General features: G+C 36.2%; 1 protein-coding gene across 3 annotated transcripts in view; it reads left to right on the plus strand.

The window, feature by feature from the left end:
• The first annotated feature begins 1,785 nt into the window (after positions 1-1,785).
• Positions 1,786-26,035, plus strand: part of IBTK (inhibitor of Bruton tyrosine kinase) — a 100,333-nt gene continuing 76,083 nt past the window's right edge. For 2 of the 3 annotated variants that reach the window (XM_032409383.1, XM_032409384.1), the window contains exons 1-4: positions 1,787-2,579; positions 11,640-12,349; positions 18,729-18,825; positions 19,989-20,113. In XM_032409383.1, coding sequence (XP_032265274.1) covers positions 12,029-12,349; positions 18,729-18,825; positions 19,989-20,113 — 543 coding nt within the window. In that variant the 5' untranslated portion in view covers positions 1,787-2,579; positions 11,640-12,028. Of the gene's footprint in view, positions 2,580-11,639; positions 12,350-18,728; positions 18,826-19,988; positions 20,114-26,035 lie in introns of all 3 variants that reach the window. The other variant, XM_032409385.1, reaches the window with a different exon arrangement.

Genomic DNA, 26,035 nt, shown 5'->3' on the forward strand with positions numbered 1-26,035 from the left:
ATTTATTTTGGAAAAATGGCATTTGGGAGTATTATAAATGCTGTGTTGCTTAAAAACATTTCTGCAGTGCTCTATTCTGGCTTCATCTCAAACTCCATTCCTGATGCCTGGACCATTCTCCTACTTCTCCCCATTTACATCACTGCAGTCTTCTAAAGCCATCTCTGGATGTATTTCTTACTTTAAGTCTAGTTCAGAAATTCTAGTCAATTTTTCTTTTGTGGTAAATTTTGATTTTTTAAATCAACATTTAATTACCGCAAAGAAAAATAAATTATAAAACTCAGAGATCGAAATTAAGAATCACCCCTAATTCCACCACACCAAGATAATCATTAGTATATTACTCTCTCTTCTTTCTTCTATGGTAAACACATACATGTTTAAAAGCCTCCCCAAATGGCTAATTATGATCTCTTCCTCCCCTAATATCATCTGCAATACATTTTTCATTTAATTGTATTTCATCTGCTTTAATTCCTAATCATTTCAATAATTCTTGCAAATAACCAATATATTTGAAGGCATTCAGTTTTTTAGGGAAATTAGGAGCAATTCCACATCTTTTGGACTGGAATGTTCTTTCTTCCCTGCTTCATCTAGTTATCGCCTACTCATTCCTAGGATCATAGTTTGTGTCACTTCTTTGGGAAGTCGGATTAAATTGGTAATATTCTTTGTAGTACTTGTATAGGTAGCAATCTATTCTTACGTTTGGGATTATCTGGGCTTGGCATTCTTGTTAAAATGAATGAATGACCGCTTGGAATAATTCTGCTACTATGGAAATACTTTTTTTTTTTTCTTTTAAGATTTTTTGTAAGTAATCTCTACACCCAGCATGGGGCTTGAACTCACAAGCCCTGGATCAAGAGTCACACACTTTTCTGACTCAGCCAGCCAGGTGCCCCTGGAAATACCTTTTGATTTATAAAAGTAAGATTTTTTATTCATGAAGTGCTAGGCACTCCATGTGCTGTATACCTGTATATAATTTTTCACAAATGTAAATGCATTTTTGCTTCTAAAATACATTATTGCTTCTATTTTACAAACGAGGAAAGTACATCTTCAGGAAAGCTAAATAACTTGCCAAATAAAAGAGATCAATAAAAGATTTGAACTCAGGCCTATGCATTTATATAGATTATTATCCTTACTTGCCATTACTGGTTTCTTTGTTCAGTAATATAAAAGTCATCATATATAGCTTATTTTCCAAATCACTTAATTTTTACATTACAAATTGGTTTTTGTTACATCAAAGTAGGCAACAGGGCACCTTGAAAAGGGGCAAAGAAACAGACCACTGTATTGGGAAGGGCAGCAGGGGAGCTATTCTCCCTTTCCCTTTCCCTAACCAGCTGTATGGCTTTGCGCTTTTATAAGGAAGGCTATAAAGACAGTAAAGTTGAACTGGCGGCCCTTAAGAAGACAGGTATGGTGATTAACATAACATAATAATAATAAAAAAATAAAAACTCTTTCTAATTGGGAAAAAAAAAAAGAAGACATGTAGTCCAACGCTTTCGTTTTATAGATGAGAGAGGCTAAGTGGCTTGTATAATTGACAACGTGGCCGAGTGTACAGCCAAATCCTAACGGCTAGCGTTGTTCTGAGTCAAACTACCCCTCCTTGAACAAACATTTACTGAATGCCTACTGTATGAGGCATTTGGTTGCAGTGATACCCATTTGGTATACTAGTATTGATTTCCTCCTCCTCTTAACACTAATAAGTCCTCTCCCCCGTCCCCGCCCTTTTTTCTTCACTCCAGCACTTTTAAAACCGGCCTTGCATGCGGAGTTAAACGGGGAAAATCGTAGTGCAAGCCCGGCGTCAGACGCTGACTGACGTGACCCTGGTGGGCAGCAGGTCCCCGTAGCAATCTAGGAAGGCAGTGACGCCTTAGGACCAAGGGAGTGACTCTCAGACAACCCGGGTGTACGAGCGGGAAGGGAAGGGCGATGCTGCCAACGGGAGAACTTTTTTGTGCAAGTTGCCTACGCATTTGGCTTCTGCTGTATGGTGACCCAAGGCATTCGGCCAGGTCTCCAGCGCTCTCTCTCTCCACCCGGGTTTATCCGGAATTCCAAGTCTGCAGCTGACGTTTCTACCTAGGCCACGGCTGACCCTGAAAAGGACATCTCCACCACCGCTGTTGGCTGAGAGACTTCAGCGGCTGCGTTTCCCCGCCCCCGGCTTGCGCCCGGGGTCAGAAGGCCGGCAGGGTCAAGTTCCCTCAAGGCTCCCGGGAAAGGCCACAGCTTAGGTGTTGCCACGCGAGGCCTCCTGGGCAGACACCAGCCAATCCTCATGAGGCATACACGAGCCCCAGCCAATCAACGCCTGTCTTATTCCTGGGTACCGCCCGCACGGGCCTTTTCTCCCTGCCCCCCTTCCCCGTGCCTGTAGTCGCGGCTGAATCTGCAGCCGCCTCCACAGCTGACCCGGGCCTGGGGACCGGCCTCTCCCTGGCACCGTTCGGTTTCTCCAGTTGTCTTCACTGAGGATGAGTCCCTGCGCAGCTGTGTGCTCGTCTCGCGGAGTACACCGGCGCACTTTCATCTAGCGACTGGTGAGGGAGTGCTTTGCGCGGCCTCAACGTGCGGAGTGGGCTGAGGCGACGGTGTCTCTTCAGCCGGGGGAGGGGGGGCGATGAGACAGTATTCAGTTTCTGGAGGGTGCGGGTGACCGGGACGCCAGTGGCGCGGATGGACCGCGGGGAGGGAACCCAGTGGCTCCGAGGCTGGCGCGCTTCGAGCGAGACGGCGCGTAGCGGGCCGACTGGCCGGGGTCCCAGCGTCCGCCGTCCTGCTGCTTCGCTCAGCTTATGAATGGTCTGTTCGGCGACGCGCTACGTTGCTGTCCTGCCCGACACGCCCTCCAGCGTTGTTGCCTTGCTAGTTTCAGTAGTTGTAGGTGTCACTTCCCTTCGAGATTTGAATTTGAAGCCGTTCGTTATCCCTTCGTTGGGGTCACATAGTTTTACTCCACTATGGGGATACTAACTCTGAAATTCTGTGTGAATTGACCATTGTATGAAAAGGGACCGGTTCTTTTTGGGGCTGGGGGGAACAGGATAGAGGCTTTTTATTGTATCACGTTGTCTGGTTTTTAAAAGTTTTAGTTCAACAGCGAAATAGCTAAGCCCGCACATCCTTGACTACTGTTCTCCAACATAGTTAATAAAACTTCCAGGATATCAGGAAGCAGAAATTGATGTAGCACTCCCCTCGCCCCCCTTCCCCCCATGCTTCGAAGTAGGGCGTTTGAAATTGGAAATGTATTAGAATTACTGAAAGAATGTGACTTTTATGAGTGGTAGTGTTTCTCCACCCATAATGTACCAATTCACATCCTTGCATAGCTACTTCTTGATCTTCTCTTTTTTTCTTTTTTGAATTCCTTGATTTTTATTGGTTTTAGAAACATAGATTAGATGAGGGCAGAAAGGTCTGCTTTCCAGAAAGAATTTGTTACAGATATTTGCAGAAACTTTAGTCAAAGCAGAGTTTACCTCAAGAAATTTTTAAAAATGGCTGTTCCATTATTTAAATTAAAAAAAAAAACTTGTATTGAGGGTTCTTAGGATGCTAAATTTTGTGAAGGAACTTACTACATTCTTTTACTTTCATTATGCTTTAGGACAATATAAAGTTTAGTAGACCATAAATGAACTTACCTATCACATAAAGGAGCTCAGTACTACTTGGTTTATTATTATAAATGATATCAAAGTCAGTTTACCATTATTAATAGGTCAGTAATTTTTTGCTACATGTAGAAATGTGCTTGCCCCCTAAAATTTGCGGAATTTTTCTATTGTGAAACTGGGTACTGCACCGATAAAGTATTGAAGTTTCTATCTTTTGTACCAAGAGAATATTTGAGATAACGTTTGACTAAAATATACAATATTGATAAAGCAAAATTACTAATTTCCTAAAGAAGTAAGTGCATGTGTTTTAAAATTGTTATGTGAACTATTTTCAGGGTTTACAGAAGGAATTAAAAATTTTTTAAACTCAATTATGAGTTATAATTTGTAGCTTTGTGACAGTTAATATAGATACAAGTTTAAAAGGAAGGTATTTTGGTATTATTGCTTATACAAATAAATCTACTTATGGAATATATTTTGTGAGAAATATGAAGAAATATGACATCCCTGTTCCCCCCCCCCCCCCCCCCCCACCCCCGAGAACTTAAAATCTTTGTGTAGGCAAGGTACATATAATGGGGCAAGTTATTATCATCAACTTTGCAGGTGATGAAATAGGATTAGGAAGATACTTGGCCAAGGTTTTAGGTAGTAGGAACCCAATTCTTATGACTACAAATAAGGGTAATTTTTTTGTACTACACTATTCTACTTCTCATTTTGAGAGAGCAATTTGGGTAGAATAGAATAGATAGAATCTAGAGTACACTTTTCTGTATTTGTAATTTTGGATAGGCTGCTTAAACTTTCAAGTAAATTTCCTCATTGTAAAATGAAGGTACTCATATATAAAGGGGCAATATGAGGCTGAAATTTATGTTGGTTGTCCATATCAAAACTTAAAAAAATTTTTTTAAAGATTTTATTTATTTATTACAGAGAGAGAGGGAGCATGAGAGGGGGGAGGGTCAGAGGGAGAAGCAGACTCCCTGCTCTGTGGGACTCCATCCCAGGACCCTGGGATCATGACCTGAGCCAAAGGCAGATGCTTAACCGACTGAGCCACCCAGGTGCCCTTTTTTTTTCTTTTAAAGAATTTTCATATCAAAATTTAAAAGATGATAGATACTCTATAACTAACTCATGGACACATTGGCAGTCTTGTAAGGGTTTGGGTGAAAAGCATTCCAAGCAGAAAGGACTCTAATAAAGTTATGCCATTTTCTGACCTGTGTACTAATACACTCCTTTCTCTCTCTCTTTTTTTTTTTAAACATTTGTTGGGTGCTTACATATGAATGAACTGTCTCATTTATTTTCAGAACAACTCAGGATATAAATAGTTGTTTCCACTTTTTCTAAGTGAGAGAATTGAAGCTTAGGAAATTGTGATGTGCCTAGGATCATTTAGTTAGTGGTGTACCTGGGTTCCTACCTCCGGTGTTCTGAATTTAGAGTCTGAATTTTACATGCCACATGGTCTCCAGGCTTAATTGATATCCTCTTCCTAAAGTCACAGGCTAACCTTAACACATGAAATGTAGATGTTAGGCTTGGATTTGTCAGAGAATGGCACAATCAGATTTGTGTTTTAGGAAGATACCTAAACTCCTACCAAGGATAAGTGGAACAATTATGAGTCGTTGTTGAGGGCTCAACCTCTACTGGCTAACGCCTTTGTGGTGGGCCAGTGCCCAAGGTTGAACAATTGCCTGTACTGCTACCAGTCAGTTGCCCATCAGCATTTCATATTCATCACATACAAAACAACTTTTCACCTTTAATTTTTATTTGTTGCTTTTTTAAAAGTTTGTTTTGTTTTTCTAATTTCCCAAGTATTTACCCCCTACTCTACCTGTAATCAGGCTAGAAATTTGAGAGTTATCACCACATCTTGTCAATTCAAGAGCTTAAATATCTAAATGTGTCTCTGAATTGCTCACTTTCTTTATCCCTAAAGAAAGGCACAGAAAGTTGTGCATAATCTGGCCCATCCTTGTGTATATATTAGGCCTCGCTGTTTTCTTTCTTCTGAATTACTTGGAATTTTCAAAATAGACTAAAATGATTCTAATGCTTTTATTTATATTTATTGTTCGCTCTGCCTTGAATGCCCACCCACCCTGAATTTATCAGGCAAACATGTCCTCATCGTAATGTGGGAAATCTTCCGTATCTCTCTCTTGTCAACTCCCTATTCCTATGAGTCACTTGTTTTATCTTTACCATAGGTTTATAATCACGTTTTTATTACTTGCTTAAATAAAATCAGTCTCCTCTATCAAACTGTGACCCTTTGACAGTAGAGACCATAATAGATAATAAATTTTGTTCATTGAATACAGATGTTAAATGAGCTATAGTTTCACTTCAGTATTATCCATGAATCTGTATTTTTATCATGTTATCTAAAATATTTATACCATATTTATTTTGTATTCCCAGTACCTTGTGACCTACTGTGGATGCACTGGAGAAGCGGTGTAGTATAGTAGAAATATGTACTTTGCTATTAAACAGATCTGTGCTTGAATTCTAACTCCTCTTTTATTGGTGCTATGATTACTTAACCTCTCTGTGATGTAAAATTTCCAGTATGTATTAGGTGCTTAATAAATATTTCCTTTGCTTTCTTTGCTTTCGGTGAGCATTTGTTGAATGCATAAATAACATTTACACTGGTAACTGGAAATATGGGCCTGGAATTTAGGAAAGATGTGAGGGTAGAAGACGTATTTGGGGATTATGAGCATGTAGGTTACAGTTAAAAGCTAGAAAGAGATTGAAATTATCCAGGGAGAATATGAAGTGGAGAGGAAGAGAAGACTGAAGATGGAACATTGAGAGAACCCCAAAATTTGAAGGTAAGGGGAGGAGATAATGGCTTTGGAAGAAGGGGTGAGAGAGAGCCCATGCTTAAATGCTTCAGTAGTTCCCTATGCTTTCAGTATCCCTTCATAGATACCGTAGGAGAATGCAGTGTTAATGACTAAAAGCAGGGAAGTTAAGTAAGAACTGGAAGTATCTAAAAGTATTTGTGGGTTTGGAGGTCATTTTGGTAACCTTAGTATATATGGTTTAATTGGAGAAATATGCATGGAAACCAGGTAGCAGAGACAATGAAACTCAAACATGAATTTTGAGATTAAATTTGTTACCCTTTTGTTACTGAAGAAATAATAGTAATAAAAGCTGCTGTTTGTTGAATGCCTATTTTGTGCTAGGTACCAGGCTAAGCAATTTCATTTATCATTACAGTAACCCTGTGAAGTTGGTGACATTGTATCGTTTTCAGATGAAGAAAAGAGAGATTATGTAATTTTTAAAGTTACGTAACTAGTAAAAGCCGGCATTGCTATATTTGAATCCAAATATGTAAGACTCTAAGAAACACCAGCTCTTAGTCACTTCCATATTTATGTTCATAGTATTCTGTATGTTTCTCATATATTATAGTATGCTACCATTTTTACATTCATATTACCCCTTTTTTCCATTTTAATTGTTTACGTGTAGTGTAACAGGGAATTTTCTTTGGTTATACCTTAATTCTTTCATGTAGTGTTTGAGTTATTTGCCAGTAAGTAGTTCTTTTCAGGTATTATGAATACACTGAAAATACAAAGGTGGAAAAATTTTAGAGCCTCAAAAGAATGAAATTAACTATAATTGACTATTTTGCCATGTATCTTGTTTTCCAGTTTTCACATTTTAAATTACTTGAGGCTTTGATACCTTTTTCTTTATGTCAGCTAACTAAGAAACACTTTGTTTTTTATACCAATCAACAGTTTAAGGTGGGGATGAATGTTATAAGGGTTATATCAAATTATAAAACATACAGACTAGTAGATACAACTGGAGCTAGAAAGGATTGGGAATCCTCTAATTCTGTGCTGTCACCTCTAGATGGGGAAGTCAGAATAGTGAAGAACTAGTTAGATTTAGGACTTCTGACTCAGTGTGGTTTGAAATGGGAGTTGAAAGTGCAGATTTGCAATGTTTCATATCTATCTATGGTGCACAGAAGTTTCCCCTACACATATAGTAAACTCATATATGTCCCTCTAAGTAGCCGCCTCATAACTGTTTTTCTTTGTCATTCAAAGTATATATTTAAAAATAGAAATGAAAAAAGTATTTTAGGGAATTTAAGTTTTATTTTTTAAAATTTATTCAATTTATTTAAAACAAACAAACCAGTTCATCCATTTCTTCCCTCCCACTCCCAGTCTGATATAAGAGAGTCATATGCTGTTGGCTTTCCTCTGACTTATTTCACTTGGCATAATGCCCTTGAGGTTCATCCATGTTGTTGCAAATGGCAAGAGTTCATCCTTTTTAATGGCTGAATAATATTCCTGTGTGTGTGTGTGTGTGTGTGTGTGTGTGTGTGTATAATATATGTATATATAACTTTTTTATCCGTGTATCCATTGATGGACACTTAGGTTGTTTCCATAACTTGGCTATTATAAATAATGCTGCTGTGAACATGGGGGTGCATATATCTTTTCGAGTTAGTGTTTTGTTTTATTTGGATAAATACCTGGAAGTGGACTTGCTGGATCATATGGTAGTTCTATTTTTAATTTTTTGGGGAACCTCCATACTACTTTCCATAGTGGTTATATCAATTTACATTCCCACCAGTAATGTACAGGGGTTCCTTTTTCTCCACATCCTTGCCAACAGTAATCATTTCTTATTTTTTTGATAATAGCCATTCTAAAGGAGAAAGGTGATATATCATTGTGGTTTTGATTTGCATTTCCCTGATGATTAGTGATGTTGAACATTTTTTATGTACCTGTTGGGCATCTGTATGTCTTCTTTGGAAAATCTATGTAGATCTTTGGCCCATTTTTTTAATTAGATGGTTTATTTTTTTGCTCTTGAATTGTATGAATTCTTTGGATGTTTTATATGGGTTAACCCTTTATTAGATGTATGATTTGCAAAAATTTTCCTCCCATTCTGTAGGTTGCTTTTTCATTTTGTTGATGGTTTCCTTTGCTGTCCAGAAGCTTTTTAATTTGATGTGGTACTACTTGTTTATTTTTGCTTTTGTTGCTTTTGCTGTTGTTGTCAGATTAAAAAAATCATCTCCAAGACCTGTATCAGGGAGCTTACTGCCTGTGTTTTCTTCTAGGAGTTTTATGGTTTCAGGTCTTACATTTAAGTCTTTAAACCATTTGAGTTAATTTTGGGGTATGGTTTAAGATAAGGGTCCAGTTTCATGCTTTTGCATGTGGCTGTCCAATTTTCCCAACACCATTTATTGAAGAGATTGTCCCCTTGCCATTGTACATTCTTGGTTCCTTTGTTATAAATCATATATGCATGGGTTTATTTCTGGGCTCTCTATTCTGTTCCATTGATCTAGGTGTTTCTTTGTATGCCATTATTATACTGTTTTATTTACTACAGTTTTGTAATGTAGTTTGAAATCGGGGGTGTGATGCTTCCACCTTTGTTCTACTTTCTCAAGATTGCTTTGGCTATTTGGGGTCTTTTGTGGTTTTAGGATTGTTCTATGAAGTATTTATGATCAATACCTTGGAGAAGAGAATTTACATAGAATTTCTATTATAAAAGCTTTAAAATCTAACCATTATGAAATGGATTGACTAGTTATTTAAAATCCAGAGGACTAAAATAAAATAGAATAAAATCCAGAGTACAAAAATATTGAAAGAAAAATAATTAGGAGATGATAAATAAAAAGATGATGGAGAAGTAGTCCATCTAGACCACTCTAGATATAAAATTTCTAATATATAGGTGGTTAGTTCTCTAACAGGAAGTAAAAAACCTGAAGAATAGTAGTTTATCAAATAGTTGAGAAATTGTATTTCATTTCTCCAGATCTGAACAGGGCAAAGCAGACAGGGTAGCATATTGGAAAAAAGGAAGTTAGAGGCTCTTATATGGTGGCTGAGTTTTCTGTATTTTCTGACAGACTCTCTAATCAATATATTAGCATTTATTTATATTTTTTAGATACTTATTTTTGAATAGGTATTCATGCTCATGGTGAAGCATTCAAAAGTGGTTTGTAGTAAAATATAAGTAAGTTTGCCTTCCATTTCTGTCTCCAATTATTGGTGCTCTTCTCCAGAGGAACCACTCTTAACCATTTTCTTGTGTATTCTTTTAGACATCTTTCATGCATATTCAAGCACAAACGTGTAAATACATATACAATTTTTCCATAAATGGTATTATATATACATCTCATTTTAAAGGACATTGTACAATGTATCTTGCAGATTATTTCGTATCAGAAAATATATAGCTGCTTCATTCTTTTTGATACATGAATAATATTCTGTTGCATGGACATAATTACTTCTAACTATTTAGTTTTTTTCCACGCTTTACTATTTAAAACAATGACTCATTGGATATTCTTGTACTTACGCCATTTCACACTGGATATGGTTTTCCAAGATAAATCCCTAGAAGTAAAATTGCTTGGGTCAGAAAAAAAGGTGTATTTTACATTTTCATAACTATACTAAATTGCTCTCCAAAGAGATTGTATGAGTTTATATGCTTACCAGCAATGGAGTAGAGTACGTATTTTCTTACAATCTTGTCAATACGTAGTAACGTCAACCTTTTTGATCTCTGCTATTTTGATAGATAAAAAAATGGTATCTCATTATAGTTTTTTTAAAGTTTTTATTTTAATTCCAGTTAGTTAACATACAGTTTTATATAAGTTTCACGTGTACAGTGTAGTGATTCAACAATTCCATGAATCACCCTTTGCTCATCACAGACAAGTGCACTCCTTAATCCCCATCACTTATTTAACCCATCCCCTCTGCCACCTCCCCACTGTTTGTTCTCTATAATTAGGAGTCTGTTTCTTGATTTGTCTCTCTCTTTTTTCCCTTTGCTCATTTGTTTTTTTCTTAAATTCCACACATAAGTGAAATCATACGGTATTCGTCTTTCTGTGACTGGCTTCAGCATTATATTCTCTAGCTCCATTCATGTTGTTGCATGGTATCTCATTATAATTTTAATTTACATTTCTTTTGAGTGAGGTGTGTCTCTTTTTATTTCCTTTTTTTTTTTTTTTGAGAAATACCAAATTCTTTGAGTTTTATTCTGTTGGTCTCTTATTTGTAGAGACTGTATGTTAAGGAAGCTTTTTCTCCTTGTCTTAAATTTTTTTTAATGTAGATTTTAAACTGATTAAATTTATTAATATTTTACAACTCTTGAATTTCAGATCATACTTAGAGAGGCCTTTTCTACTTTGAAATTGTAAAAAAGAGTCTCCCATGCTCTCTTCTAGTGCTTTTATGGTATTATTTTTATGTTTGTCATTGACCCATCTGGAATTTATATTGGTGTAAGGTATAAAGTAAGTAAAGTTATTATTTTTTTTTTTTTTCAGGTTGTTGATACCTAGTTGTTTTGATACCTGATATTTAATTATCATCTCCTCCTATGGTCCTATGGTGAAGGACTTTCCAGGCACAGAGAACATTATCACAGTGCCTGGCTCTTAGTAAAAACTGAATGATGAGAGGGTTGGTTTTTGTGGTGGTGGTGATGAAATAATTTTAGGGGGTAAAGGTTTGAGATGGGATTGCTATAAAGATGGTAGATTTAAGTGTGCTTATATCTTGTGGGGACATAGCTAGTAGAGTGTAAAAATACAAGAGAGAAGGAATGAAGCTTTTGGAAGGAAAGAGGTGGACTCCAGAGTACAGATACAGAGGTTAACCTTAAGCAGAATGGAAAAAAGGAGACGAAGATGATTAGTATAGTTCTAGAATACTGTGGATGTGAAGGTGAAAAGTTGACATACTTTATTTTTTTGAAATAGGAATTAGGGGAACTTTATTTATTTTTAGGGGCACTTAAATATAGAGGTAGTTGTAAAGTACTTGAGGAGAACAAGAGGTAGATTTTGTATTTTTTACTTTCTCTTTCTTTCCCTTTTTTTTATAGGTCACCCTTGCAATTATGGATATTTAAAAGGATCAGACAGTGTGGAGGGGGAGTTCCCCTCCTCACTCCCCCTTGGTGCTTGACTCCAGGAATAATTTATAAACTGTGGAAAGTTTTTTGTTTTTTTTTTTTTAATAGAGAACTTGCATTTGATATAAACTTTATAGAACTATTTATAATTTTTTGATTTAGGTGCCAAAATAAATTGTACAAAGATATATAGTTTTATACTCTTGCCATTGAGGATTTAAATTATAATCCTGAACAGGTCATTTATTCTCTATAAATCTTTCTGAATAGCACCTTTTGTCCTGGCTTTTTCATTTTTAAAAATTAATCTTAACTGACTACTCCGAAGAACTAAACTAAGCAGTATAAAAACAATTAGGATGAATTCTTCCATCCCTGACTGCACATCAAAGTGTCGATCCCTGAAGCATGCTTTGGATGTCCTTTCTGTGGTAACAAAGGGGAATGAAAACCAGATTAAGGCCTTTCTCTCCAGTTATTGTTACAATGCTGCAACTATCAAAGATGCTTTTGGCAGAAATGCCCTCCACCTTGTTTCCTCCTGTGGAAAGAAAGGAGTGTTAGATTGGCTTATTGAGAAAGGAGTGGATCTACTGGTGAAAGACAAGGAATCAGGATGGACAGCTTTGCACAGAAGCATTTTTTATGGACATATTGATTGTGTTTGGTCTCTATTGAAGGTAAGTGTCATTTGTTTATTTAAAACTATTTGGTCTGGCATATGCTTTTCTTAGTCTTTTTCAGACACCCCATTTATTTTCCAAAGATTTGAGTTTGTTCTTATCAGTTGTTTGATATCTTTTACTATTGTAACTGACTCGTCTTTAGAATTCAAATCCATATATATTTTAATTTAGACTTGTTATGATGTAGAATTTTAAACATATACCAAAGTTTACAATACATAATGGACTGTTGGCTAATTATGTGTTATATATATCCCCACTGCCTTTGTGTATCTCACACTATTTTGAAGTAAATCCCACACATTTTATCATTTAATCCGTATAACCTATCTTTTAGTATTCTTAAGAAAAATGGTTTACTTTTCTTTAACTTTTATTAGCTACTTTAAAAGGGCACTAGTTATTGAAATACAACATTTAAGGACTGTTTTTTGGATAGTATGCTTATTTCTTGTTTGGCTAGGATAAAGTGTTTATAGTTGTAAAAATAGTAATTAGAATCAGTTTAATTTATTTGAAATTTCCCATCAAGTAGATTCAATCTAGGTTTGTTGTACTATATAGTCAAATAATGAAGTGTTTTGAGATATACCCCAATGTCATTTCACTAATGAATGCACATTAAAAACTCAGAATCAGAAGTCATGAGTTTTAAATTGAATTTTTTTTTTTTTTTGTACAGGCATTTTATTATGTTTGTAGAGAACACAGAAAAGAACAAAACACTTCCTGTCCTCAAGGAACTTATGGTCACATTAGGGAGCTTATCTTCAGTGTCTTCATCTATTTTTGAGTTTAAAAAAGTTTACTAATAGTACTGTTAATTTCTCTTACATCTAAAACATTTGATTACTGTAATCTATTTTATACAGGAAGCTAGGTTGGTAAGAGTTAAAGCATCTTATCAGCTCTACTCTTACCCTTTCCCACATCTGAAACCTCAGCTTTTTTCCAGTTTCTGCTAGAAATTTGGGTGACTTCAGTCCTATAAAGCTGGAGAGCATCCTTGGATTTTCTGTTGTCATAGGAGTTGACATTCAGGTGTCAGGATTTGGGGCTTCAGTTTGAAATAGGATCTGGTCTGAATTTTGGACCTTCCCTCCCTTTGGGGTTTCATTTCTCTTTAGAAATCCTCATTCTTTCCTCCTTGGATAAGAGAAGCCAGGAAATTTGTGCCTTCAGCCACCTTGCGCTTGGCTTGACTGTCTTTTATTATCATCAGAGCCCTATTGATCAATGATAGATATCTAACAGTGGATGCATTGCACTGATAAAATTTTCCCATAGAAACCTTTTCCTATCCATTTAGTATTCATGTCTCAACATGGTATATCCTTTTTTCTTTTGACCTTTCAACATCATTTTATTGGAAGAGCTGCAGTGATTGGAGTGTGCATGTCAGTTCCACTTCTGGACAACTGTAGCATATAAGGTATTATGACAACTATAGCCCTTAAGGTATTATGGTTGGCAGAGAGAGACCATACACAAATACACATTTTATTTATTTTTTTTTAAGATTTTATTTATTTATTTGACAGAGAGAGACACAGCGAGAGAGGGAACACAAGCAGGGGGACTGGGAGAGGGGGAAGCAGGCTTCCCGCAGAGCGGGGAGCCCGATGCGGGGCTCGGTCCCAGGACCCTGGGATCATGACCCGAGCTGAAGGCAGATGCTTAACGACTGAGCCACCCAGGCACCCCACAAATACACATTTTAAATAAATTGCATTTGATAACAACTTTATAGCTATAAGACTTTTTAATTGCCAAAACAAATTGTACAATAAATATACACCCGCACTGTCAGTTCCTGATTGCCAAAGATAAAAAAAACGAAAAACAAAAAAACAAAAACACAAAACCTCAGCAGAAACTACTTGTCTACCAAAAGCTGGAGGAGAGATAGCCTATCTTATGCTTATCTTCTTTGGCTCCTTGGTTCCATGACAAGATGAGTGGCTGGCAAAGACTGTTTATGCTTGTAGGGTCCTGCTGTTTCTGTTATTGCTATGCCATTGTTTTTTCATACTGGTGGTTTACTTACTATTCTGGAAAAACTTGCTTTAATTTTCTTCATTTGTAAATAGAACTAACTTAATCATAAGATTGTATGGATTAAATGCTATACTATTTGTAAAGTATTTGGAACAATTTTTTTTTTTTTTGAGTGCCTGATGTGTGCCAAGCACTAATCTAGGTCCTAGGGATATGTAATGGACACGACAGACAGAATCCTTTTTTTTGTTTGAGTTTTTATTTTAGTAGAAGGAGATAGACTGAAACCAAATAATTAAATAAACAAATAGGACGATAAATGTTGGTGTATTAGACTTCTTATTTCATAGAAACAGAAGCTAACTAAGGTTCCCTAAGCAAAAGCTATTTTATTAGAGGGATATCAGATACCTCACAGAATAGAATGAGTCATGAATAAGAGTAATACAATTAATTGTCAAATCATAAATAAGATAAATCTCTTCAAACTAAAATAGAAGACTTATAAACTAAGTAGAACTGATCTGAAGTATCACCCACCTCCCTGCCCCAGGATAATTAGATAGCCGGACCAGTTTATTAAAACTATTCCTAGTTTATGATGTTAAAACCATGTCATTTGAATATAAGAGAATGCTATTTTTTTGTTTTCTCTAGTTATGAGGGCATCTAGCCAGTGTATCCCAACAGTATTATCAAAGCTTTGAAGAATAGGCTTGGAAGAAGGAGAGTAGAATACATCCTGTCTTACCCCACTGGAAATTATAGTCTCAAGATAGTCTTTTTTTAAAAATTTTTTTTATGATGTTAATCACCATACATTACATCATTAGTTTTTGATGTAGTGTCCATGATTCATTGTTTGTGTATAACACCCAGTGCTCCATTCAGTACGTGCCCTCTTTAATACCCATCACCAGGCTAACCCATCCCCCCACCGCCCTCCCCTCTAGAACCCTCATTTTGACGAACCACAAGAGACTATGGACTCTGAGAATCAAGACAGTCTTTTGATTCTGACTTTTTTGGCAGTATATGGGCAGCAATAGTGAGAGAGCCATATTAAACTCATTCAATTTAGCTCATAACCAGTTTGGAAAAATTAGTGTATCAGATACTTCTCTTGAACCACTTCATATAATTTTGGCCTCATCCCTTATTCTAGCCAGTTGTGTACAGGCTTCTAGCAGCTTTGTATAGGTATAAATCTGCAGCTTGTTTCTAGCATCTACTGCTTGCCTCTTATTTTATGTCCCAAAGCTTGGCATTCATGCATGACCAGCCAAAAGTACAGGAGAGTTAAATCCCTTTTAGAGCAACTCTTTGCTAATGAAGAATGGGAACTGGAGGTAAACCTTTACCCCTTTTATTCCTCAACTGGAGAATTATTCTGTGATATATTGTATAAGGTTCCCAGAATTTCCTGGCAGGATCGTGCACAAGCCTTAGCAGTGGCCTACTTGATAACACATCCTTGTATTGGTTTTTCCTTCTTTTATTTACTCTTCTGGTCCTCACTTTCTAGGATCTCTTCCCAAGGAAATTACCTGCATGCCAGTCTTTATCTTATGCTTTGCTTTGGAGGAAGATAGTCGAAGCAAACAAAAACAGTTCTCTGTATTTGCAGACAGACCTATCCAGTAGTGTTATTAGTGGTTTGTAGTGGAATAGCTGTGTCTAAAGTGCATCTGCTCCTTGTTGTGGAGCATTCTCATGAAATGCTCAGGTTTATAAGCCTGGTAATACTTAGATGCCATTTAACAAGGTAATGACTTTACTATTTTGGGGATATGTAAAGAGTTGATCTTTAAATAAATAGGATAGACTACACACTGGTCCTGCAACCTTAGAGTTTAAGATGAGTATATTAGAAAATGTCAGAGTCTACCATATCTAGGGAGCTCTAATGGCCAAACAAATGTAGTCTTACGCAGTTGGGGCTACTTAGGATGATGCAAATGTATGTGGTCTTAATAGGGTCCAGTTGGTAAAGTTTAGGAAAATTTATAATTTATAAAAAATAAAAAAATTATAAAAAATTTATAAAACTGGCAAAATAAACTCTCTAGGGATCTTGGTTTCTGGGATCCCATTTGTCACCTTCATAGCTTGGAGCACTTTGTCCTGGAATCTGCCTTCATTTCTCTTAAAAGGTTAAACTCCTGGCTTCTCACATGGATTTATTATATCTAATTTTTTTAAAGTATTAGGTAACATATGATTTTAAATTTATCAAAATCTTAGATCACTTTTTTTTTTTTCTTTTTTTTTTACTGGTTAGCTCGTTTGAGTATTTTTTGCTCATTGACAATTCTTGTGAAATCAAGTATTATAACCATCTGGAACATAATGAACTTAGAATTGGTTTTAGTTTGTTAGGAATCCATTGTTACAAGGTAAGAGGAGATTCTTCTTTCCTAAGTAACCTAAAACAGAGGATTCCAACATGTCACAGAGTTTAATAACTTCATAGTTCTCTGCCTGTAACTACCCAAGTGAACTGTGTACAGACAGGCAGTGATGACTTGCACAGATTAAAATAGAGGTAAGTCTGATTATTGAATGTCATATTAAACTATCAGCAAATACAAGAAGTTATTCTTTTTTTAATTTAATTTTATTATGTTATGTTAATCACCATATATTACATCATTAGTTTTTGATGTAGTGTTCCATAATTCATTGTTTGCATATAACACCCAGTGCTCCATGCAGAACGTGCCCTCTTTAATACCCATCACCAGGCTAACCTATCCCCCCACCCCCCTCCCCTCTAGAACCCTCAGTTTGTTTCTTAGAGTCCATAGTCTCTCATGGTTCGTCTCCCCATCCGATTTCCCTCCTTCATTTTTCCCTTCCTACTATCTTCATTTTTTTTTTTTTTTAAAGCTTATAATGTATTATTTGTTTCAGAGGTACAGGTCTGTGATTCATCAGTCTTACACAATTCACAGTGCTCACCATAGCACATACCCTCCTCACTGTCTGTCACCCAGCCAACCCATCCCTCCCACCCCCCAACCACTCCAGCAACCCTCAGTTTGTTTCCTGAGATTAAGAATTCCTCATATTAGTGAGATCATATGATACATTTCTTTCTCTGATTGACTTATTTCACTTAGCATAATACCCTCTAGTTCCATCCACTCGTTACAAATGGCAAGATTTCGCTTTTTTTTTTGATGGCTGCATAATATTCCATCATACATATTATACCACATCTTCTTTATCCATTCATCTGTCGATGGACATCTTGGCTCTTTCCATAGTTTGGCTATTGTGGACACTGCTGCTATAAACATTGGGGTGCATGTTCCCCTTTGGATCACTACATTTGTATCTTTGGGGTAAATACCCAGTAGTGCAATTGCTGGGTCGTAGGGTAGCTCTATTTTCAACTTTTTGAGGAACTGCCATACTGTTTTCCAGAGTGGCTGCACCAACTTGCATTCCCACCAACAGTGTAGGAGGGTTCCCCTTTCTCCGCATCCTCGCCAATATCTGTCATTTCTTGACTTGTTAATTTTAGCCATTCTGACTGGTGTGAGGTACCAAAAGTTATTCTTGAAAAGGAGAACATTTTATATTTAAAAACTGTAGTTAAGTAATAACAATATGAATTGAACATTGCTCTCTGTCCCTCCTGCCCCCCTTCCATTATATTTTGAAAGATAGAAAAGTATGGTGATAGGGATAGGGTGTCTAACTGCCTTCAATAAGTGGGACAGAAAATATTCTGTTTCATGTTTGATTTTGAACTGTGAAGATAGAAAGATTACTTTAAATTCATCCCTAAAACACATACACACACATTCTCAGGTTTTTTAAGGATACTATTATTTATATATGATTTATAAGAAGCCATAACTAAACAGTGCTATAAAAAATTTAAATACAAAGATGAAAACTTAATATCACACAAATAGAAATAAAGAACTATAATTGTCTTTAATGTAAATACTGGATATAACAAAGTTCAAGGCAAGAAGAGATGGGGCCTATGTGATCACATTATATTTATAAACACTAAATTCTAATATAAGTACTGTTGTGCCATTACCTTGAAGTCCTTATAGCCCTTAACTGAACTAGACATGGAGCATGGCTTTTTAAATACATAAAGTGTAGTGCATGCACAGGCACAGACAGACCCAGAGCTAGTTCCTTCTAGGCAGCCAGACTTGCCTTACTGTAGAAAATTTTCACATCTAGTTCATTTTGATTTTAAATGTTACTTATTTTATTTCCTCAGGTTTTCTGGTTCTTATTTTAAGAATTAGATATTTGATTTTTCTTAATTCTCTTGTGTGTGTGGAAAAAAATGTGGTGGGCATAGGAGGTAACTTAAAGACTTTTCGTATTTTTTTTTTTTTAGCATGGTGTTAGTCTGTATATTCAAGACAAAGAAGGCTTGTCAGCTTTGGATCTTGTAATGAAGGATAGACCAACTCATGTAGTATTCAAAACTACTGGTAAGAAAATTCCATAAATATATTCCATTAAAGTACAGCTTAGAAAATTTTAATGAAACTTTGTTCTTATTAAAATACCTGAGAAAATTGATTTGTGTGTGTCTATATCTGCAAAGAACTTTTACCTTGGTCTGTGTTACCTGATAATTTTGGGTTTTTATTCAGAACACTGGTTTATTTTGCATTTTCAATTTCAATCTATACTATGTAAGAGTAAAAACACACCCTAAGTGGGAAGACAGAACTGTAACTACTGTCAAGTAATTAATGTGCGTCCAGAAAGTAACATCAGTACTTGAGGTAGAGGGGGAAAGGAAGTGATTCCTCTACCCTCACATCCTTCTGATTTTACTTATTTCTCTAATTTGTTTGCCTTTGAACTTGGAAAATGGAAATTGGTGGAAAAGGAGAAGAGTTTTAAATGGGGCCACTCTATAATTTGCATTTAAGTAGTGAGCAAGCTAAGTAAGGACACATTTTTCATTTTTATTTCTACTTTGGATACTATATTGCAAGTTATAGTTATAATTCCATTCAGGGAATTTATATGCCTTCCAAAATAAAAATGAAGACTTAGATCATAAACTTAGCTGTGATTAAGTTTTATCCCACTTTAAAATAGTTATTACCCTGATCACGAGTGTGATTTTTGCATCTATCAGGAGCAAACTGTTGAAGTTAATATTTCTGTAGGAACAGTAACTAATATCACATTTGTTTCATCTAGAACCCTTATATGTATGTATATAATATATAAATAATATTACTATATATATTATGTATTTCTTAGTAACATTCTGTATTTAAATAACTATAATTATTGTTTTCATGGAAACTAAGTGGATACGGCAGGTGGTATTTTACTCATTTGGCAGTTAAACTAGCTGCTAACGAAACAAGAAACAAGTGTTAGATTCCTAACATTGAGATAGCCCTGTGCTGATTTGGATTTTCTGATTTCTGTTCCTAGAATTAGATAATATGTTAATAGTTTCATAATGTAAAAGATAATGTTGATATCATCTTTCTAAATATGCTGGTTAAATTAGTTCCTGTAAAGAGTCTGTGTTTGAGGTAAACTGATTAGTAGAGTATATATATAATTGAATTCAACTGATATTTGTTTTAAAATATAAAAGTATAAAAATTAATTTACATTTTAGATCCTACAGATGTCTACACTTGGGGAGATAATACGAATTTCACCCTGGGTCATGGAAGTCAGAATAGCAAACATCATCCAGAGTTGGTGGATCTGTTCTCCCGGAGTGGGGTTTATATCAAGCAGGTATTTTGAAGTACAGTCTGAGTACTTTCAGAGATTAAAAAGAACTTTTGTGTTTGATAGTTTATCTTTTCATGTGGATTATGTTAACTTTGTTGAAGGGATAGTAACACTTAGAAATCAACAGAATTTCACGAATTCTATTTTAGATTTTGTGTTAGCTTTAATCATATTTACATTGTGTCAAATACCATAAAACTATGAGATGTTTGTGCAAGCAGTGTTAGAAATTAGAAGGCCCTATAGAGATACTACTTTTAAAGGTAGAGCTTGTATACATTTTCTAGCATTTGTTTTCATTTCACAAAAATTAGAGTTCTTCATATTGTTTCTCAAGTGAATTTGTTGTTGAAACTCAGTGTTACTAGTTTTAGGTGAGCGAACCTGAGTTCTTAAATATAAGTAATTATAAAATTCTAGTTGATATAATTGGAAAGTTTTGGTCTTTGGTCTTAGTTCATTATGTTGGATGATGTCTTCCACTTCCATAGATTTTGCTACTGTTGACACACTCATCTTTTTCCATCATGCAGTGTGTGTGTGTGTGTGTGTGTGTGTGTGTGTATTCATCTGAGCTTAACTAGGTCCTTAGAGTCCTTAAAATGCTCTTCCACCCATTAGCAGCCACTAACGATTGATCACAGTTGGGGCACTTAGAAAAGATTCCTGTTTTCCTTCTCTGAGTTAATCCATGATCTAGTCACCTTTCATGAGCTGAGCTTTTTCAGGAGCAAGGATTTTTAAACAAAAGTGAAGGAATAAATGGTAGCATTAGTAAACCAGAGACCGATTATACCTTCTGGTCCTCAGATATATGTGCTGTAGAGGAAATGAGCATTTTCATCCTTGGTTAGGATGAAATAGTACACTTGTGGAGAAAGCTACACTTAAGGAAGTGAGAATATTTTGTGAAGAGATTAAGGGTATAAGGAATTTTATTTACCACAGAATGAGGGTTGAAGCAAGCACTGTGGATAGGTTAGGAAGGAAAACAGTGTAAATAACAGTTGGAAAAGAGAAGGCAAGTTTTATGGGAATATTTACTGAGCACCAGTTATATAGAGAGCCCCATTAGTCACTGAAATGGGCTGATTCTATACTGCTATGCAGCAGAAATTATTAATCTCAGCATAATATATTCCAGAGAATTAAGATGAAAAGGCATAATCACTTATCTCCTTAAAAAATTGAGGTTTTAAGGTTGTAACACTTAAACTATGCTATTGGTTGTTGAATATAAGTCAAATTATAGAATGGCATTCTAATATTGAATATAAAATTGAACAAAATGTATTATTTCTGGCTTCAAAAAATGATTTTTCCTTTACAGATTCTAAGTTTGTATTACAAATACGAATACAATTTTGGGTTTTAGTTTTAGGTATTTGTGGTATAGTTAAATGAGATAATGACTTTTTATATTACTTATGATAAGTATATGTAGTCACAGAACTTACCAAGTAGTTAAAGGATATGTGTAAGTAGAGCTTGTAATTCAGCTTCTAATTTTGTTTTCCATAAGAACTTGTCTTTCTGGAAAATAATTCTGAGATTTCTTTATTTTGTAATCATTTTTTATATTCAAAGTTAGAAATATTTATAGATGACATAAGAAATGTAAATGTACATTTTTTTAAAAGTAAGAAAAAAGGATTTTTAAATAGTATTAAGATAAAATTAATATACTGAATATTAGATGCTTTGAAAAATAGCAGTGTAGTGTAGAGGTTAAGTATATACGTACATGCAAACAGGCATACTTCGATTTATTGCACTTCCCTTTATTGGACTTCATAGACACTGTATTTTTTACAAATTGAAGGTTTATGTCAGTCCTGCACTGAGTAGGTGTTTCATTGCCATTTTTCCAATAGGATTTCCTTACTTTGTAACTCTGTAATTCTCTCAATATTTCAAACTTTTTCATTAGTATTATATAGTTGACCCTTGAAGAAAATGGGGTTTGGGGCACTTGACCCCTCCATGCAGTCAAAAATCCTTGCATAACTTCTGACTCTCCAAAAAATTAACTACTGTTGACTGGAAGTCTTACTGAGAACATAGTCAATTAGCACATACTTATGTGCATTATACACTGTATTCTTAGAATAAGGTAAACCAGAGAAAAGAAAATGTTATTAAGAAAGTTATAGAGAAAAGAGAATACATTTAAAGTACTATACTGTATTTACTGGAAAAAATCTGCATATAAGTGGATGCGCACTGAAGTTCAAACATGTGTTTTTCAGGAGTTAACTGTATTTCTTCTGGTGATCTGTGATCAGTGATCTTTGATATTACTATTGTAATTGTTTTTGGGTACCACAAACTACATCCATATAAGATGGTGAACTTAACTGATAAATGTGTGTGTTCTCACTGCTCCACTGGCCATTGTTCCCCTATCTCTCTACCTCTTCTTGGGCCTCCTTAATTCCCTGAGACACAAATTATTGAAATTAGGCCTGTTAAGAACTCTGAAATGGCCTCTAAGTGTTTAAGTGAAAGGAAGAGTTGAATGCCTCCTCATTTTAAATTAAAAGCTAAAAATGATTAAGCCTAGTGAGAAAGGCAGAGATAGGCCAAACACTAGGTCTTTTGAACCAAAGAGTTAGCTAAGTTGTGAATCAAAGGAAAAGTTCTTGAAGGAAATGAAAGTGCTACTCCAGTGAACACACAAATGGTAAGAAGGTGAAACAGCCTTATTACTGGTATAGAGAAAGTCTTAGTGGTCTGGAGAGAAGATCAAACCAGCCACAACATTCCCTTCAGCCAAAACATAATCCAGAGGAAGGCCCTAACTCTCTTCAATTCCATGAAGGCTGAGAGAGGTGAGGAAGTTACAGAAGAAAAGTTTGATGCTAGCAGAGGTTGGTTGGCTCATGAAGTTTAAGGGAAGAAGCTGTCTCTGGAACATCAACGTGAAGGTGAAGCAACAGATCTGATGTAGAAGCTGCAGCAAGTTATCCCAAAGATCTAGCTAAGATCATTAATGTAGGTGGCTACACTAAACAAGATTTTCAGTGTAGACAAACAGCTTTCTATTGGGAGAAGTCAGTGAGTGGCTTCAAAGCTTCAAAGGACAGGCTGACTGTCTTGTTAGGACTTAATGCAGTTGGTAACTTGAAGCTGAAGCCAGTGTTCATTCACTTAACCAAACTAAAAATCCTAGGGTTCTTAAGAATAATGCTAAATCTCCTCTGCCTGTGCTCTAAAACTGGAACAACGCCTGGATGACAGCATGTCTGTTTACTGCATGGTTTACTGAATATATGTTTTAAGCCCACTGTTGAGACCTAGTGCTCAGAAAAGTTGATTCTTTCAAAATGTTACTGCTCATTGATAATGCACCTGGTCACCCAAGAGCTTTGATAGACAGGTACAATGAAATTCATGTCGTTTTCATGCCTGCTAACACAACATTTATTTTGTGGGCCATGGATCAAGGAGTCATTTTGACTTTCAAGTCTTATTATTTAAGAAATACATTTCATATGGCTATAGTTGCAATTGGTAGTGATTCCTCTTATGGATCTGGGCAAAATAAATTGAAAATCTTCTGGAAGGGATTCACCATTCCAGATGCCATGAACATTCATGATTCATGGAAAGAGGTCAAAATAGCAACATTAACAGGAGTTTAGAAGAAGTCGATTCCAGAGGAGCAAGATGGCAGAGGAGTAGGAGACCTAAATTTCATCTGGTCCCAGGAATTCAGCTAGATAGGGATCAAACCATGCTAAACACCTATGAACTCAACAGGAGATCGAAGAAAAGAATAGCGGCAACTCTCTGAACAGAAAAGCGACCACTTTCTGGAAGCAGGGACCCAACAAGCGGCAGATCAGGGGAGACTCCCCTTCCTACCCTGGGAGGAGCGGCGCGGGAGCACACCACAGGAATCTGCTGGGTTTGGAGACCATACGGGGTCGTGAGCCAGAGATAGAAATGCTCGGTCACAGACCTGGTGAGCATGGAGTGCGGCCGGAGACTGGGGAGACGGGAGTGATTGACTGCTTTTCTCTGGGGTGCGCACTGAGGAGTGGGGCCCCGAGTTCTCGGCTCCTCCAGGGTGGAGATTGGGAGGCCGCCATTTTCACTCTCGTCCTCCAAAGCTGTACGGAAAGCTTGCAGGGAATGAAAGCTCCCGAGAGCAAACCTGAGCAGATTACTTGGCCCGCCCCGGCAAGGGTGGGGCAATTCTGCCTCCGGCAAAGACATTTGAGAACCAGTGCAACAGGCCTCTCCCCCAGAAGATCAGTAGGAATAGCCAGCCAAGACCAAGTTTACCGATCAATGAGAACTGCAGAACTCCAGCACTAGGGGAATACTGCACATAGAATTCATGGCTTTTTCCCATGATCCTTTAGTCCTTCAAAGATAATTTTTTAAATTTTCTTTTTCTTTTTTTTTTTGAATTTTTCTTTTTCCCTTTTTCAGCCAACATCTTATCCCTTTTTTAAAAAATCTTTTTTATTTTCCATTTCTAGAGTCATATTCTATCCCTTCATAGTAGTTAATCTTATTTTTGGTATATATATATATAAGTTATTCTCTCTTTAAAATTTTGGGATACAGTTTCTTCCAACAGACCAAAATATACCCTAAATCTCGAGTGTATGGCTTTGTTCTAGTCTCCTGCCTGATTACATTCTCTTCCTTTTTTTTTCTTAAATCCACTTCTTTATTTTTTCACCAACTTCTTATCTATTCCTTTTATAAAGTCTTTTATAATTTTCATCTTTACAGTCATATTCCATCCCTTCATCATATTTACCCTTATTTTTGTACATATATAAGTTTTTCTTTCTTTAAAATTTTGGGAGGCACTTTCTTCTAACAGACCAAAATACGCCCAAAATCTAGTGTGTGGCACTGATCTATGCACCAGCCTGATCATATTTGATCATATTCTTTTTGTTTGTTTGTTTGTTTTTTTAACTTTTTCTTCTTCTTTCTTTTTTTCTTTTTTTCCCCCCGGTTTCAGGTCTCTTCTGATTTGTTTAGTGTATATTTTTGGGGGGCCGTTGTTATCCTGTTAATATTTTGTTCTCTCATTCATCTGTTCTCCTCTGGACAAAATGACAAGATGGGAAAAATCACCTCAAAAAAGAGAATGAGGCAGTACCGACTGCCAGGGACCTAATCAATACGGACATTAGTAAGATGTCGGAACTAGAGTTCAGAATGACAATTTTAAAGATACTAGCTGGGCTTGAAAAAAGCATGGAAGATATTAGAGAAACCCTTGCTGGAGAAATAAAAGAACTAAAATCTAACCAAGCTGAAATCAGAAAGGCTACTAAGGAGGTGCAATACAAAATGGAGGCTCCAACTGCTAGGATAAATGAGGCAGAAGAGAGAATTAGTGATATAGAAGACCAAATGATGGAAAATAAAGAAGCTGAGAAAAAGAGAGAGAAACAACTCCTGGACTATGAAGGCAGAATTCAAGAGATGAGTGATACCATCAGACGAAACAACATTAGAATAATTGGGATCCCAGAAGAAGAAGAAAGAGAAGGGCAGAAGGTATATCGGAGCAAATTATAGCAGAGAACTTCCCTAATTTGGGGAAGGAAACAGGCATCAAAATCCAGGAGGCACAGACCACCCCCCTCAAAATCAGTAAAAGTAGGTCACCAACCCGACATCTAGTAGTAAAACTTAGGAGTCTCAGAGATAAAGAGAAAATCCTGAAAGCAGCTCGGGAGAAGAGATCTGTAACCTACAATGGTAGAAACATTAGATTGGCAACAGACCTATCCACCGAGACCTGGCAGGCCAGAAAGGACTGGCATGATATATTCAGAGCACTAAATGAGAAAAATATGCAACCAAGAATACTATATCCAGCTAGGCTGTCATTGAAAATAGAAGGAGAGATAAAAAACTACCAGGACAAACAAAAACTAAAGGAATTTG

Source organism: Phoca vitulina, unplaced genomic scaffold (genome assembly GCF_004348235.1).
Source record: "Phoca vitulina isolate PV1807 unplaced genomic scaffold, GSC_HSeal_1.0 scaffold11, whole genome shotgun sequence".
In the NCBI taxonomy this organism is placed as follows: domain Eukaryota; kingdom Metazoa; phylum Chordata; class Mammalia; order Carnivora; family Phocidae; genus Phoca; species Phoca vitulina.